At 37.7% G+C, this 18,908-nt stretch overlaps 1 protein-coding gene across 1 annotated transcript; it reads left to right on the top strand.

Moving 5' to 3' along the window:
- Positions 1-17,160: 17,160 nt before the first annotated feature.
- On the top strand, positions 17,161-18,132 carry LOC100766063 (olfactory receptor 14J1-like). Its single transcript, XM_027400003.1, has one exon. It carries the CDS (start codon positions 17,161-17,163, stop codon positions 18,130-18,132), a length of 972 nt encoding a protein of 323 aa, XP_027255804.1.
- The last annotated feature ends 776 nt before the right edge of the window (positions 18,133-18,908 follow it).

Genomic DNA, 18,908 nt, shown 5'->3' with positions numbered 1-18,908 from the left:
AGAGAAAGCAAATTATGAGGAATTGCTACTATGTCCTAGATTAGAGAGTGATGATTTGGATTTCTTCTAGGATTCTGTTTCATTGTTCCTCTTATTTATGTCCTTCTCAGAGACAATTCTAACAAATGAAAGCTGATTGACCAGTGAGGGTATGTATCACCTTCCTTATTTCCTCTAATTCCAATATTATTTCAAATCATCTTTTAGTGACACCCAGGAAATAACAGAGAAAGAAAAGTTAGTGTTGACATGATCAAATTAAAGTTAATTTTAATAAATACATTTCAGACTGCCATTAGGTAAACTGATTTTCTCTATGTGATACTGCATCCCTTGTTGTTGTACATAATTCTTTACAGACTGTCAATTTTCCTGTGATTCTTAAGTAGCTACAAGGTTTTATACTAAGAGTATAGTAACTATTTACATAGTTTATTCAGTGCCTAGAAAAATTCACATGCTTTCTATATATTCTTTGCCTAATCCAAGTGAACCAATTCTTAGTTTTACTATATTTTCCCTTATTACAAATGATGGAATAAAATTGAGAGAAATTAATATTTGACATTTTTCAAATAAAATTTCTAAAGTTATGATTCACATTGTTTTTTTTTCTGATAGGAAGTTACCTATCTCTAACAATATAAATGATTTGTTCCTAAGTATAATTTGTGTGTGTACATATGACTATAAAAGTAGGAACATATTATTACAACTACTAATGAGATAGGTACCAAGAATCTTCTTTTCCATCACTGAAAATGCTCAAGTTAAACCTTATTCCCATCTGATACAAAGATACTCTAGAGTCAGTGCCCACGTCAGCGGAGCAGCAGGTGGCAGGTGAGGTTCAGGAAGTCAGTCCACCAGGAAGCAAACCTCCTATGGCTGAATCTCAGATAGGCAAGACCCCAAGAGCCTTGGCCCTAGAATGTTTTTTGCTACTGCTGTGTCTTTACATGTTTGCTGCTGCCATTTTTCTCTAGTGTGTGGAAAGATTCCCCACTGACCATAATGTGTTATGATTACCTCAAGGAAATAATCCATTTTTACTGGGCATTTTTACCTATGGATTTTTATTAAGTTGATTTCCTTCTAAGCTGTACTGTATAGCTGAAGCAATGATTTTATACAATAATAGTGTTAGTATTTTGATGACTGAGGGTCTTTAATAAATTTGGTGTGGGATTGTGATAGGGGTTAGCTTATTGGAAAAATTAATACAGGTAAAGGTAAGATATAGTGTTACCTCTGCAGGAGCTGCAGAGGATAGAAAAGAAGAAGGAAGTGTCACGCAGCTAGTTTCTCTCTCTTTTTTTTTTTTACTACAAGAAACCACAGAATTTAATTATAACACAAATTTTGAGAACAAATGTGTTGAGAAGGTGAGTTAAAAGAATCCTCAAGTAACAATTATGGTGATGGGTTGCCTAAGGAAGAAATGGGTTTACTATTTCTTTTATACTCATAGTCTATCTGCATAAATATCTTTTAAGTATCAAGACTGGTAGATCAAGCAGCTAGTTTCTCTTGAGGAGATGTATACACTGTGGCTAAGGTTAATGGTTAAGAAAAACAAGTGTGTCCCAGAAGCCCAGCTAGCTCAAATTCTTTTAATCTTAATGTTGGGGGACGTTTTCACAGATTTTGGTGTGCACCATAGATAAAACAAAGCTTTGAATGATGACTTAAGGTGAGGTTAAGATGTTTTTGATAATGTCTTTGAGGTTAAAAAAAAAAACCTCTTGGAGCTGGGCATTGGTGGCACACGTCTTTAATCCCAGCACTTGGGAGGCAGAGGCAGGTGGATCTCTGTGAGTTCGAGACCAGCCTGTTCTACAAGATGGCCTCCAAAAGCCACAGAGAAACCCTGTCTTGAAAAAAAACTCTTGGAAAACAATTTTTTAAAGCATACTTTTAATAGCTTAGGGAGGGATTCCTTGAGATCAAGAAACAAGAACAATGACAGCCTGGCTATTGCTGGCTGATGTACCTTTCTTACCAGGATGGGTGGATAATCAAGGGTGATTAATTTTTTGTATCCTGTTTATTCCCTCAGCATCCTGATTTTATATATATATATATATATATAATATATATATATATATATATAAAATATATATACATATATATATATATATGTATATATATGTATACATATATATATTTAAAAAACTGTTGATGAGTGGGTATATACCTTAAAATTTTAAAAATAGATTCTTTTTCATATGTTAAAGTTTAGATTTGTGATTTTTTCTAAGATCTCTTATGGTAATACATTATTTGCGATTTATTAAAACTTGCCTGAGGGTTCAGAAAGCAAAGTCATCCACAAGTCATAGAAACTAGGCACACACCTTTAATCCCAGCAGCCAGAAGCTAGGAGGTAATGGTACATACCTTTAATTCTAGGATTTAGGTGGAAGACCAATCTCTCTGAATTCAAGGCCACCCAGGGCCTTGAATCAGTCTAAAAGAGTAACAGATCACATGCCTTTAATTCAAAAACTAGAAGGGTATAAACGATAGAAGTGGGGTCTTCAGTATTCAGTAGGAGGCATTCATTATCCAGCCACACTGAAGATAGGAGCATTCAGTCTTCCTACCACACTGAGGAAAGCTTGTGGGTCAGCCCTTTCAGCCTGAGGTAGAGGTAAGAAGTAGTGACTGGCTGCTTTGCTTTTCTGACCTTCAGCTTGAAATTTAAACCCCAATAGCAGTCACTGGATATTTTATTCATTTGTGTTACACTCTTATAAGGTTGACTTTTGAGATAAATAGTAAAATAATTGATCCTTTCTTCATAACCACAAAATGTAGCCTGTCAGCAAAAGAACTGGCTGAGAAAAATACCTCACTTAAACTATTAAAATATAACAAGTTGCTTGAGTATGAATGTATGTGGGTTCTAGGGAAAACTTGTTTTTTACCTGCAAAATGTAAAATGTTTAATCATGTAAGGGATATGGAAAACATGGTGTTTTATTATTTGTTTTCATCATATTCATTCAATTAAAATAGATTGTAACCACATTAAAATTTTTATATTGCTTGGAAGATTATACTGGGGTATATATAAGCTGTAAAGAAAAAAAAAGACATGAGAAAAGGAAAACACCAGGAAAGATATAGAAGGAAAGTTAGAAGACATCAAGAGAGAAAAAGGGGTATGTTTAGATAGAGGTAAGAAAAGAAATAAAGAACACAGAGAGATGCCTGCGGCCAGCCACAGCAATTTGACAGGTCCCAAGAGGATGTGAGGTGTTGGTGAGGAAGAAGTAAGTCAAACACAGTGGTCAGGAGAATCCTGCAGTCTGACTGACTTGTAGCCAGGGTGTTGCTTTATTTATGCAGAATTGAGTAACAGGAATAGATTCATGTCCTTTCAAAACATATATAATTTTTGGTTTTGGATGTGTGTTTTACTTCCTCTTGCATATCTTTTAGTCATCGCTGATAAACCGTGACAGAACAGAGTTATCTTTTACAATAATTTTCTCACAAGTTTAATCATCATTGATAAACGGTTATCTTTTATAACCATTTTTCTCATCAACCCATAACCCAATTTTTAAGTGTCTAGGGGAATGTGACAGCCTGTCCTCCGGCTAGTAGTTTTTGTGGCTTCATAGATGCTAAACCAAAACAAATATCCAGGTCAGCCTGTCAGATTGCTATGTCCCAAGTAGTGTTTTACAAACTCTTGTTTTTTTCTTTTCTTTTGGTTTTGTTGTTGTTTTCTGAGACAGGGTTTCTCTGTGTAGCTTTAGAGTCTGTCCTGGAGCTCATTTTGTAGACCGGGATGGCCTCAGACTCAGAACTGTCTGCTTCTGCCTCTCAAATGCTGGGATTAAAGGTGTGCACAACTGCCACATGGCTTTGTGCCCAAGAAAAATCCTCGGGCCAGAGGTGCTGCAGTTATTATTCAAATTCTGTCATAATAGAATGTTTACACTTTATATCTTTATAGAATTTGTTTATATATCTAGTCCTGGCATTCTTTTGTTTTTTGGTCATATGACATCACAGTGGCTTGGCATAAGTTAACTTTTCTAAGAAAGGGAGGTCCTGATATCTCATTCTTTTATCATCTTTCTGTATCATTCTTTGCCCATCAATAAAAGTCTCTGTATAGGGCATGTTGCTGTATGTGCCATGTATTTGCCTGAGTGTATAGTTGGAAGAGGTTTGAAATCTGATCTTTAGCCAACTCTTCTAGCCAACATATCTTGTTGACCTTACTAAGTGTACTTTGTTGGTTTTTGGTTTTTGGTTTTTATCTTATTCCTGAGTAAGTACAGGGACATATGTTTCAAGAACATCTCATAGCCTCATAAAGAGATATCTGACTTTTTTATGTACATCACAACCTCCAAGGCATAAAAGAGACCTTCAAACAGATAAGGTTATCTCCTAAAAGTGGGAGGGGTAGTATGTTCAGGACTTTCCTGGGGAAGCTTAGAAGCAGTACTCCTGGGAGAAGGTACAAATAAGTCATAAAAATATTCCATCAACCCTATATCCCCAAACAGTACAAATATTAAAAGCCCCAAAGTATGCAATAGGCAGAGATCAAAACCAAAAGTGCCACCGCAGCCATCATGTGGCTCAGCTTTGCTGGTTGTTTGTCAAGCAGCTGTGCTGGCCTTATGACTTTTGGCATTCCCATCAGATATGGCTGAACCATCCCCCCTTTTTGTTTGTTAACTTAAGAGTCAGTATATTTCATTCTGTAGCATGCAGGGCACTTATCAGTCCTCAGAAGATGACTGTAAGAACAAAAATCAAAATAAACACAACTCCCAGGATTACTCCCAAATTAATGATAATAGACCAAAAGTTCTGTTCTGAAACAAAAGAAGTGAGAGGTTGGAAAAATCTATTTGTAACCTCAGAGCCAAAGTGGACTCCAATTGGTTGTAATTTGATGATGCAGAGACTACATGTTTATAACTAATTCAGAATTGTCTTATAGGCCATGGAGGTGGAACCTAGCCTGTGTTCATGTTACCTTAGAAGCGTTGTGTGGAAGTGGAGTGACACAAATCCATTTAAACTATGAATGACAGGAGACAATAGATAATAACATTAATGTTTTGAATTTGATTACCCATAAATAAGACTGTTTTCCCAAAATTGTTCGCAGTATCCTCTAGATTTTTATCATTTTTTGTGTGTGTGACAAGTGTCAGGGACACATTTTTGAGAGCTCAATAACATGCTCTATAGTATCAACCTGTTGTACTAAGGTGGTTGGTTATAGATGCAGCAACAGGTTGTGTGGCCAGAGATTTGAAACTATCCACAGGATAGTGATGAGTTCACCTTTTGGTACATAAATAAAGGCAGTGGTCATACCTTCCCCAGAATCCATCAGTTGCAAACAATTAAGCAGGGAGGATTAGGGCCCCAAGAGCTCCTCCCCAGTGCATGATTGACTGTTGACAGTCCCAGTTTTGTTTAAGCCTAATTCAGCTTTGCATGTGCCATGGACTGTAAAAGGAATGGGAGGTCATGAATCCTTTCTACCTCCATATTGACTAGCTTAACCTTATGCAGGTATTGTGGAGGAAGCCACAGCTCCTCTAAAACTATTAGCGCAGTGGTCCTGTCATGTTCAGAAGACACTATTTTTCTGGTTCCCCAAGGCTCTTACAGTCTTTCCAAGCCATCTCCTACGATGGCCCCTGAGTCACGGAGGTCAATGATATAAATCATTGTGGCTGAACACCCTCCATGGATGCTTATTCTCAGCATATCGACAAGTTGTGAGTCCACGTGTTAGCCATTATCTACCGCACATAGAAACTTCTCAGATGAAGTCTAAGTTCATAGTTTAATCTCCTGACTTGACACTTATGCTTTTCATTGATGCAATAAAACTGTAACCACAAGCAATCTGGGAAAGAAATGGTTTATTTCATCTTATAGCTCACAGTCCATAATTGAGGGAAGTCAGTTCAGGAGCTCAAGGTGGGAATCTGGAAGTAGAAACTGAAGAAGAAACCATGAAGAAATGCTGCATACTGACTTGTCCCTGTGGGCTTGTTCAGCTTACTTTCTTATATAACCAAGGATCACTTCCTCAGGGTGGCACCACCCACTTGGGACTGTGCCATCCTACATCTATCATTAATCAAGAAAATACCTCCATACACTTGCTTATAGACCAGTGTAATGGAAGCATTTTCTTAATTGAGTTTTCCTCTTTCCAGATGATGCTCACTTATGTCAAGCTGACAAAATTTAACCAGCACAACAGTCTGTGAAAGACAGTGATATCTAAAATTATACAGTATGCCACAAGGATAGACTCTTTCTATTCTTGTGTTTGCAGATACCAGTCAGCACATGGAGCCACATAAAATAAATGAGAGTGTACAGTACATTCTTTTTCATTTCTTACTTTGTGATTATTCTAGATTCTTGGAAGTTGCAAATTAGTACAGATATATCCCATGCCTCTTTTGCCCTGTGGCTCCATCCTTCATGAATAGAATCAAGTAATGGATTTAAACTCTTTCATCACATGTGTGCAGCAATACAAGTGCCACCTTAGTTGAGACAGAAATACTTTGTCATCACAGGGATCTCCCTGGTTTTACCCTTTATGTAATTACACTCTCCTTCCTTCCCTACCACATCCCAGTCCTTAACAAAGACATTTTCTCCAACTTTAAATTATTGTTACTTCAGAAATTGTATATACATAGAGTCATACATCATGTCAACTTCTGAAGCTGGCTTTCTTTTTAATCATTAGCACGGTTCACATTTGTATACATAAGCCTCTCTCTTCTTGTTGTTGAGTGATATGCTGTAAGACATATGCACTAAACCGTACTTAACATTTCACCCATTAAATACCATTTAAATTGGTTCCAGCTTGAGGCAATTAAAAACAAAGCAGTACTGTCAATCTTGTTTCCAATTCAAATAAAAATGATTGAAAAAAGGAATTTCTGATCTGCAAAAAAAGGGCCAAATGCATAGGAATACAGTTTTTTGTTTGACCAAACAATAGTTGTATTTTAGTTTCTAAACAAATTTTGCATAAGGTCTCTATGATTTAGGCCTAGAAATAAGGTTTGCCTTCTACCTATATTCTCCGAGATGTAAAGGATGTGAATACTGAGCTCTGCTGAAAGGTGGGATGGGCCGTGCACTCTATTCACACAAAGAAGGAATGACAGTAAGAGCTGGTGAGTGCTCAACAGTACCATCTTCCAATATGAAAGCATTTTACTGTCTCCTGACACTTGTGTTTGACTCTAATTGATTAAAATCAATTTTACATTAGTAGCCTGAATAAGTATTTGATTGGAAGCATTTTAGCAATTACTTTAAGGTAATGTTATCTAACCTAATGTTATTTTCTCTTATATGCCTATATTACTAGCTAGCATCACTCTGGGATATATGCTAATGTAGGGCACTAGAATGTTGTTGCACATTTCATCTCTTTGAGGAAAGAGAACATAATTAGTTTTAACATATTTTTTAATTCAAACTGTTACACTGAAATATATGAAATTCTGTGTTTTGACTATTAGGCAATGAATGTTCAAAAGCATCTCACATAGCTCCCAAATATTATGAAGCTTCAAAGAAAAAATTTAAAGGAATAACATCTGAGATTTCATATTTATGACTCAATTTTAAATCTTAAAAATAGTTACATTCACTGGTGTCTAGTGTTGTAGAATATTCCTCTCCACTGTGTGAAGATACATCACTGTGAATTGTTTCATAGAAAGCTAAATGGCCAATAGCTAGGCAGGAGGTATAGCAGGGATTTCTGGACAAAGAGAGCTCTGGGAAAAAGAATGATGAAAGCAGGGAACATATTCTATAAATCCTTTCAGTACCTTAAATTATTTAAAAGGAGTTTGGAACAGAATGGTATAATTTAATCAAGAAAGGAAATTCGCCTTACTGAAAATTAGTATGTTAACAAAAACCACATAATGTGATCCATGTAAAAGTTTTAAAATAATATCCAGGAGAACCATAAATAGGAGAGCTTGATATTTCATGTGTTTATGTAACAATTTTTAAAATACTCTTTGAGGTAAGTAGGGGAGATAAAGCTTTCAGTGTTACATGTTGAAAAAACTGTGTTTTTCCTAAAGTCCTTCAGGCCTTTTCTTGATGGTTATATATAAAGAGTGGGAAGTAGATTGGTAGTCTGTAAGGTTAAGATACCTTTTTATTTAGATAAATACCAGCCAAACACAAGCCAGAGCAGCGAGGCCAGGGAGAGGGGGCAGCAGAAGAAGAAGAGGAGGTTCCATCTGCTTGCGGTTGCTTAAGAGCCCATCCCGCGTTACCCTGACCTCATGTTGACCATGCCTTGACAGGCGTGGTCAAGCACACCTGTAGCCAGCCCTTAGGAGGCATGGTTACAGTGTCTCCCTACAGTTATATTTTTGGTGAATAAGGAAACAGAGTGCATCACAAAGGCTATGGATCAAAATTCACATCTCAATATTATTATAAAAATATTTGAAACAGCAGGGCCTGGTGGCACACACCTTTAATCCCAGCACTCGGGAGGCAAAGACAGGTGGATCTATGTGAGTTTGAGACCAGCCTGATCTACAAGAGCTAGTTCCAGGACAGCCTCCAAAAGCCACAGAGAAACCCTGTCTCGAAAAACCAAAACAAAAAAAAAAAATTTGAAACAAAGTTTTCCTAGAAATATTTCTTAAATTTAGCTCAGCAAAAATGAAACTACTTGTGTAGATCAAATAATTTTTTAGTGAAATTTACCTACAATGGTCTCTGCCTTATAAAAATCAGTGCTGAAAAGAATGAAATGCTTAGATTCTTGGTCTTTGTTAACCCTTGTGCAAACTGACAGAAATGAAAATTAAAATGAACAATGTTTCTGTTTACAATTTTATCAACTACAACAGCAGAAATGAGAACTCTAATGTTAGAGGCAAAGTTACAGTATTTAGCTGTTCCGACTATATTATATGGTTTGTGGCTTTGGTGAAAACCATTAAATCTGAAAATAGATTAAAGTTATGATTCTTATTTATGGGTTAAAAGCCAAGACGCTTTCCAGTATGGTGGTTACAATTTATTAAAATCTTAAAACAGACCATTGTCAGGAAAAACTGTAGAAATGGAATACTGAGATTGTAAGTTCATTCTACAAAATGAATGTGAGACAGGCAGACTGAATCTGCACTATTTTGGAAGAGATGAACACTAGATGGAATGAATATACCTCTGAGCTAAAACACAGCGGAACTGTTTCAATCTCAAGATTCAGAGTTATCACAAAAACCAGTGCTAGGGAGATGACAAGTTACTTAGATCTCTCTCTCTCTCTCTCTCTCTCTCTCTCTCTCTCTCTCTCTCTCTCTCTCTCTCTCCCTCCCTCCTCCCTCCCTCCCTCCCTCCCTCCTGTCCATCTTAAATGTAGTTTAGAATAAAACTTCAAAACACCAAACACCAAAGCAGCAACCTTCCTTCTACTGTTTGTCAAAAACTGACATGAATATAATATGCAGAAAGGTAAGACTCATTAACAACCCATTGGTCCTCATACAGCAATGAACAATTCAGTCATTTTCCATCTGCCAAAAAACAAACTCTAGATCATTAACTGGAACTTGGTCACTCCCTTCTCTGAGTTATAGATCACATTAGACCTGGGCCTTTCTCTGAGTGTGTTCTGAGCCTATGAATATTTTATTTACATTAAAGATTCCTCCCAGATATCACTGTCATCGGTGCCTATTATCTTTCCTGGGTGCCAAACATCAACAATAAGTCATTATTTGATGGCGTTACCTAAATAAAATTACATAAAGAACACACACAAATTTAAAGGCGGTTTCATCATAACAACAGTTCACCAGACCATCAAGTTAGCACAAAATTGGAAAATGGCATGTATTTGCAAAAGCAGTTTTTCTTTTAAAAATAAAAAGAAAGTCAGAGTGCTTGCTGAGAGAGTTTAAGACTCAAACCATGCCCAGTGAGAAAGATCACTTTCTGTTGCCTGCTTATCAAGATGTAGGACTCCCAGCTCAAGCACCATGTCTGCCTGCATGTCACCATGTCACACCATGATGTTAATGCACTAAATCTCTGAAAATGTAACCCACCCTAATTAAATATTTTCCCTTATAAGAACTGCCATGGTCACCAAGATAGTCATCAATCTCATTATAGAGGAAGGGCATCAAAGGCAGCCTCTCTACTACTGCCTAGTTCTTAGTTAGGGTCATCCCTGTGGATCCCCTAACACTTCCTCTGTGCAGACCTCTCTCCAAACCTGTACTGTCTCCCTCTATCAAAGCATCTCCTTTCTTGCCCCTGTCTCAGTCCTCCTGTTCTCCCCCTCTCCTCCTCCCCCTCCCCTTCCTAACTCCTTCCTCTCCCACCCCCACCCCGTGTTCCCAATTTGATGCCCTTCCCCTATAATGAAATTGATGACTACCTTGGTTACCATTCCTAGAGCTTTCATCCAGTAGCAGAAACAGGCACCCACAGCTAAACACTGAGCCATACTCCTGGAATCCAGTTTCAGAGAGGGAGGAGGGAGGAGCAAAGGAGACAAGACGGTGCTAGAGAAACCCGCAGAAACAGTTGACCTGACCTAGTGAGAGCATGGAGACCCTAGTCGTAAAGTTGGGGAACCAGCATTGGACCGAACCAAGCCATCAGAATGTGGGTGCCAGTTAGGAGGCCAGGGCAGTCTATTGGACCTGTAACAATGGAGCCAGTGTTTATCCCTAGAGCACAAATTTTGGGAGCCCATTCCCTGTGGAGCAATAGTATTGCAGCCCAGATACAGGAAGGAGGACTTTCCCTGGGAGGGGGGTGGGAGTGAGTTGGGGGTTGGTGGGGAGCATGGGAAGATGGGAGGGCAAGGGAATGGGGGATGGATATGTAAATAAGAGTGCTTCTAAAATTAAAAATAAAGAATTGCCATGGTCATGGTATCTCTTCACAGCAACAAAAAGCCTAACTAAAACAGTATGAGAAAATAATATATATTTACTAAGAGGGAAAAATTTAAAATACCAGTTTAGATGTTTCTCACATTTTTATAAATAGTACTTTATCATTAAATTTCAATTGTGTTCCCTAGTTACTCCCATGCATGTGAAATTGAAATTTTCTAATATTAGTGAAATAAGAGTGAATTGTAAATACTGGATAAAAATTATAATTGACTTTTAGAATATTATAAACATACAAATTAACAATCAGTAAATTTCAAAACTGAACAAATATTTTCAACAGGTAAATTCTCAGTTTAATGTAATACAATTTATGTATCATCTTTCTGATTGATATAATTTTGGTCTAACTATTCAGCCTCCATTCTATATCCATGGTCTATTTAATTATCATAGCTTCATCAAAATATTTAGAATTAGTGATACAAGTTCTCTGGCTTTGTGCTTTTCCAGGTTGTAGCAACTTTTGTTCCTATACACTTTCATATTTCTTATAAACCCATCTTAGGTGAGTCTGAAGAAATCACTCAGTGGTGAAAAGCACTTGAATTCAGCACCCACACAGAGCACATCACAACTGCCTCTAACTCCAGAACTAAGGAACCCAGTGCCCATTTCTTGGCACCATGCACACTGCAGCCATGTGTACTCGCAAACTGATTGAAACATACATACATACACATAAATAAAAACTAAAAATAAATAAATAAAAACCTACTTACTAACATTATCAGTAATGAAGAGAAACCGAAAGGGAACCTGGTTCACAACAGACATTCAAACATAATTTTTAAGTCTACAAATAATAAAATTTCCTCAAAGTGTAATGTATATTCTAACCCAAATGCTTTTACTTCTATCCCATTTTGTGTGTCCAAGTTGTTCTCCATCTATCTGATGACTCCTCTGACTCTGACTTCCTTCATCTCTCATTCTCAGTTTGGCTTTCCTGCCTAACTATTCTGTTCACCTATTGGCCCATCAGCTTGTTTATTAAGCCAATCATAGCAAAATATATCCACACAGTGTACAGAAGGATTATTCCACATCAGGCATCTAAGAAGTGCTGAAAGCAGGTCAAGTAGTCCTCCCCAGGGATGAGCCCCACTAATCACTTATCCAAAGCCAAGAGGCTAGCCCTGAAATCATGTAAATGCAAATAATACCAAACAGAATGAGAAAGTTGTATTTTTATATTTAGTTGTCTCTGTATATTAACAATAACAGCTAAAGAAAAAAGATCATGATTTCCAGAGGGAGCAAAGTGGTATGAGGTACATAGCAAGGCTGGAGGAACAAAAAGAAATGGGAAAATACTGGTGCAAGAAGGGACTTTGAGAGCCCATTCCACTGAAGGGTTACACTCTGGTCCTGGACACATGGGGAAGGGCCCAGGACGAGCACAGGAAGATTTGGTGGACTTTGCAGAGCCCCCTTTGAGGGCCCTGCCTGGGAGTGGTAGGTGGATGGGGTGGGGGGTGAGCTGGAGGTGGGGGAGGAGGGATGGGGGTGAGGGGAGGGAGAAGGAGAAGGGACTTGAAACAAGCTTGTTCCCTAACCAGAACTAATAAATAAATTAAAAAAGAAAGAAATAGGAAAATAATGTAACTATAATATAGTTTAAAAGGAAGAAAAGTAGATATTTTTTAAATGTATGAATATGTAATCATACAGTTCAAAAGATATCTTGGAGTAATTTTGTTTTAAAATGTAGAAACATAGTCATACATTATTGCTGTGAATGGTAATAGTGTCTACTATTGAAGTGTTAATTAGTTTCTCTTAACGAGAATTAAAAAATTTCCTAAACAGTATTGTGAGCTTACTTTATTTTAAATGAAAAGTTTTTGGTGTATTTTACGCATTGCTTCTAGACATTTTGCTATCCTGAGTAGTCATAATTTATAGCCAAAACAGCTGTTAAGAACATTAAATTCCTGAGTGTCCCCCAGTGAGGGGGACAGGGCCAGCTCAGCATGTCCCGCTGCCAACAACATTGCCTCAGGTAGGAACCCAGACCACATGCATCCACAGGGCTTTTGGTGGTAACAAGAGCCATGGTTATCAACACAGTACCTGGCTGTGGCAGGGCTGTGGGCCCAGACATGGCCCTCGGTGGCAGCACAGGCCACCCACATCAGCATATTCCTCACAGCTGACATCTCTATAGTTCCTCATCTATCCACAGCAGGTGAACTACTCAGCCTCTCATTCTCTCCCATCTCTTCATCACATATTTGCTCATCATGGTGGAGCATGCCCTGATGGTTTGCATGCTTGGGAGCCGGCCCCACTCCTCACCAGCCACCACAAGGCTGTACCAGTGGTGGTATGGGAATGGGAGAGTTGGCCATGATGGCATGGGAGTGCTAAAACTGGTGGCATGGATTTGGGAGCTGGCATGGGTGAAGGGGAACAGGCAGAGCCATAGCCGCAGGATCTCCATGACTTGGGGCAACAGCAGGATAGCAGAGAGGAGTCTCAGTGAGGGTCCAATACTGATGCTGTAACAGAAGCCTTGAATCAGGTCAACAGCTCATTGTACTGAGCATCGTAAACAGCAAGCAAAGCTGTTTAAGCAAAGGTATATACTGGTTGACACCACAATGCCCAGTGCCACTGCAATGAATGAATATGTGATGGACTGGTGGGAAAAAAAGGAGGAGTGAGTGGCACATACATGTCAGAACTAGAGACAGGACGGGGGGGGGGGGGGGGGAGGCGGGGCTGTGGTTAAAAGAGGAGCCAAGAGGGTTTGCTGCTGTTGGTGGTTGGTTTGTTTTGGTTTTTTTTTGTTTTGTTTTTGTAGACAGGGTTTCACTGTATTGTTTTTGAGGCTGTCATGGAACTCCCTCTGGAGACCAGGCTGGCCTCAAACTCACAGAGATCCGCCTGCCTCTGCCTCCAAAGTGTTGGGATTAAAGGTGTGCGCCACCGACGCCCAGCAACTAAGAGGGTTTGATGAGATGCTTTTTTTTTCTTTTCTTTTAATTTTTAATTTTTGGGTTTTATTCCTGGGAAAGGTTGCAAGGGTGGAGGGCAAACAAGAAAGGACTAGGAAATGAGTGTTCCCACAAAGAACCAATTTTTAAAATGCTAAAGGCAAAAGAACATGAAAATCTTTGAATTGCCTCAATTTCAAGAAAAAGGTAAAGATCAAAGCTGCTTTCTAAATTTTCAAGACTTTGTAAAGATTCAATTATTGTTATGAATATTTTCATATTCTTTTGTCCTTTCCGAAATGCACAGGTAAGCCACACAGTAGCCCTCCAACCAATATATATTCAGATGAGCAGGGGCTGGTCTGAAAGCAATGGCTGAATCAGAAACACTGAATGTGGTGCCCTGGATTCTGAGCTGTAACCAGATCTCTGGGAGATTCATAGATCTGCTCAGGACTAAAAACCACTGATCCAGAACACTAAAACCCAAGCTCACAAAATCCCTTAACAACTGTGTGGAAATTTTATTGACTCCATGTCCCAGGTGATAAAGGGTCAGAGTAAATGAAGTAACTTTGTCTAAGTTCAAACTTCCATTTCAAAAGATAATGTACACAAGCACACCCCTCCCCTACCAAAAAAAGCAGTTCAACACAATTGTTCTCCAGGGACATAATATGGTTTCAAAATATGAAACTGCGCACAAGAAATATAAGAAGTTGTTGATCAGCTTGCAGAGCTGCACACACAGACATCCTGAAGTGAGTTTTACAAACTTGGACGAGGAAAGATAGATATTTTATGAAAACTCTAACACAACCTTATAATCTTACTGAATTTGGAAAAGCAAGGCTATGATTATAACAAGGAAGGAAAGACACCTTACTGAAAATAAGCAGATTATAAAAATCCATGTAGATGTAATAAGAGGCCATGTGAGAAGATCAGTGAATGAGAAAATTTGGCATGGTACATTCTTGCATTTGTGACACATCTGTAAACTGTTAAAACAATTCTTCAACAGCTTTCAGATGTCAACAAGAGAGACAGCCCTAGGTAGACATGTTCAATGTGATTGAGAACTTGTAACTGTGTCTTTTTTGTTATGTATAAGGTTTTATAACTCAGATGCCAGTTCTGTTAAGATACTAACTCTTACATTTTTCCTGCTAAAATGCTTAACTCCAAGCTGATGAAACTGTCTGTGTGGATCAAGTGATGTCTGTTTTAGGAAGGAACACCATGCCTCCTGTCTCATTTATAGGAATGATCACTGTTATTCAGATTTCTTACCTCTCAGTACACTGTTTGATTTGTCACATTAAAGTATTGATATTAAATGAATTAATATAAAAACTTACTATGAACAATAATCATAAGTATGTTAGTCATTTTACCAACCTCAAGGAAAATATTATCAAAGAAATAGAATTTTGAAGGAAGAAAACTGTGAGAAACATGTAAGATCTCTGGTTTGCCCTGATTTATGTTGTAGGATATGAGGTTTTGAAGAAACCAAACCATATGTGGATATCCTAAAAGGATTATAGTTATGACTTGAGGTACACAGACCAGGAGACAAGAGACTTTCAGACATAAGACTTGTATCATATGAAATGAAAGTTATCTAGTTTATTTAACAATGTTTTGTTTTCCTTTAGACGGAGGATATTTCTATGCAGCCCACACAAGTTTGAAGTCAGCATGTGACTACCACAGGTTCTGGGATTCTTTTTCTCATGTTGTTCTTGGCTCTAAAACTATTTTCATTTTAATCAAACCCCAACGTCCAGTCAAGTAATTGAACAGAGATTTTTGAATGGTTTGCTATCAAGCTCATTCTTGGCAAAAGAGATATGTGGGAGGTAGAGTGAGTTTGTTCTGTCTCAATAGAGCTCCAATAAATGGAAAATGCCTCAAGATTGAAAAGAGTGACCCCAAATTTTACTCTGTGATTGGATTTGTAAGCATATGAATTCTAAGAAGACACAAGAAAATATCTGGTGATATGTCACAAGACTTAAAACCACAAAAAACTGACACAGTATGTTTCCCTGTTGTTGCCTAGAACTCACTAACAGAAAAAAAGCATGCAGAAAGCTGACCCTTTGGTAAATTCTCATCAACTCTCAAACACAAGCATGCATCATGCATGAGGAGAATGATGGGTTATTTTCAGTCCCTGATATATCAAGGCAAAGGATCATGAACTAAAACATGACTTCTACTCTATTTGAAACATAAAATGACTTTGTTTTTCCAGTTTTTTATTGAAGTTAGACACTGGATTTTGGCCGATTTTCCTCTATATCTTAAACCACCTCAAGAACTCAAAGTCTGTCTTTGCAATTGTCTTTGCTTGGGGTAAGTGCTAACTATGTGATGGCTACACCTGAAGGTTCCTAGTATAGACAGCAGTTCAAATAGAAGCTTCTTGTCCCCTAAAACGCTCCATAAATAAAATTTTATAATGTGTATGTGTAAAAAAATTCATATATATATATATATATATATATATATATATATATAGAGAGAGAGAGAGAGAGAGAGAGACAAAGAAAGAGGCATATGTATATTCCCTTTACACAAGTATTTTTGCTCTTGATTTTTAGTAACCCCTGCATGGTAACTTAAGAGCAATAAAACTATTCATTTTTCCCTTGATTCTACAACAGTCCCTCTTTCTGTAATGATAGCATTGTTTGCTTAAAAAATTAGCTGTTCCCAGTGGACAACCAAATGATATTTTAATTTCTGGTATATTCCTTATAAATGCCTATTCTGTCTGCTAAAATGGTACTCTGTCCTATCTACATAACCTACATACATAACCAATCCTATGTTCAAAACCTCTAATCCACAACCTATCACTGTCTATTGCTGACTCAAATTTTAAAGCAATGGGTTTCAATTGTGGCAATGGAATTGTGATTTTTTTTCATAGAGTACACACAAACATGTTCTTTTGGAGAAGCAGTGATGGACCACATGTACATTTACATGTAACTACTTTTTATGAGCAAATAGTGTGACCTCTACAAACATGTGTTCCCACTTAAATTCCCCAACAACTAGAGGATGCCTACTTTAATATATATATATATATATATATATATATATATATATATATATTGCTGAAATAGTGATGAACAAATAAATAGTGCCTCAGTATCTTTATATGTCATTTGCCACATCATTTTATTCTTCAGCTGCTACCACATTCTATCCCCAAAATGTTTGTGAGAAACATAACTACAATGAGTGGATTCCTTCTAATGGGGTTCTCTGACAACCGTGAGCTACAGCGCTTGCATGCTTGGCTCTTCTTGGTGACATACCTATTGGGATCAGCAGGTAACTTCATCATCATCACCATCACAACACTGGACCCACAGCTGCAGTCCCCAATGTACTACTTCCTGAAGCACCTTTCCCTTCTGGACCTCTCATCCCTTTCTGTCACAGTTCCCCAGTATATTTACAATTCCCTGGAAGGCAGTGGATACGTTTCATATACCCAGTGCATGCTGCAGGTTTTTTTCTTCACGGATTTTGCCTGGGGTGAGGTGGCCATTCTTACAGTGATGTCATATGATCGTTATGTGGCCATCTGCCTCCCACTGCACTATGAGGTCATCATGTGTCCCAGAAAGTGCATGTGGGCTGTGGCAGCAGTGTGGGTAAGTGGAGGCATCTCAGGAACTTTGTGCACAGCAACTACATTCTCTATCAGATTCTGCAGGGCCAAAATAATCCACCAATTCTTCTGTGATATCCCCCAGTTGCTCAAGCTCTCCTGTTCTAATGATTACCTTGGAGTGATGGGAGCAGTTGTTTTCCTGTCTGCACTGGCTTTTGCCTGCTTCGTTGGGATTGTCCTCTCTTATATTCAGATATTCTCCACAGTTTTCAGGATGCCCTCTGCTGAAGGCAGGTCTAAGGTCTTCTCTACTTGCCTGCCCCACCTTTTTGTTGTCTCTTTGTTTCTTTCCACTGGCTACTGTGTATATCTAAACCCAACTTCAGACTTTCCAACTGCTTTAGATTTCTTGTTCTCTATCTTTTACACAGTACTACCCCCAACACTCAACCCTTTTATTTACAGTCTGAGGAATGAGTCCTTGAAGAGAGCTATAAGGAAGTTATTATTAAGTGAGGAATTCATTGGGAAAAATCGTTTGTGTTCTTTTGTTAGTAGCTGCTGAAACTAGATACAAAGAATGTTTTTTTAGTATTTTGAATGTTATGTAATATTAAGGATAAAAAATATTTTCTGGATAATATCTTGTGCATAGTAAAAGTTGATGTGATTCTTTTAACCTATGCCATTAATTTCACTGTTTGTTCTTTCAACTTACTACAAAGTACGATTAAAATCTCATAACATAGACCCAGTTCAACCTAACTGTCCCAGCCCATTGATACACTGATAAACTTATGAACTTGCCAACAATCCTAATATGGGTTTTGAAAACATGTTTATGGTCATATTATAATAAAAAGAAACAAGAAGAACAGTTATATTTACTGTTACTCAACCAAATGTGTCAGAATTTTTAAATATTTATCACTTATTTCAAAGTTTCCTTTTACTTTCTGTCTTTCCATATACAAATTTTAAGGATTACCACAAGCATGTATGCCATTTTTGTGCACATCTACATAATTTAATTACAATAGTTCTCTTATATGACAAGTATTCATTGTAATTAATATAAATGCATTTAATCTTTAACGTCTTAACTTGTATAATTTACTATCAATATTCAATTATTCATAAGTCATTTTTTAAATGTAGTTCAGTTACTCAGGAGGCAGAGGCAGGTAGACTGCTTTGATAATGTTTAGGCCAGCCTGGTCTACATAGTAAGCTCTAGACCAGTCAGAACTATATAGACAACTGACCATATGTTTGGTGGGGAGAGGAGAAGGGAAGCTTCTTATCATCATAATTCTAAAGAAATCAAATTGTTGGATCACC

The sequence above is a fragment of the Cricetulus griseus genome, chromosome 2, assembly GCF_003668045.3.
Source record: "Cricetulus griseus strain 17A/GY chromosome 2, alternate assembly CriGri-PICRH-1.0, whole genome shotgun sequence".
NCBI classification, from domain to species: Eukaryota; Metazoa; Chordata; class Mammalia; order Rodentia; family Cricetidae; genus Cricetulus; species Cricetulus griseus.
The sequence above is the reverse complement of the archived record's forward strand: the minus strand, read 5'-3'. Positions and strand labels throughout refer to the sequence as shown.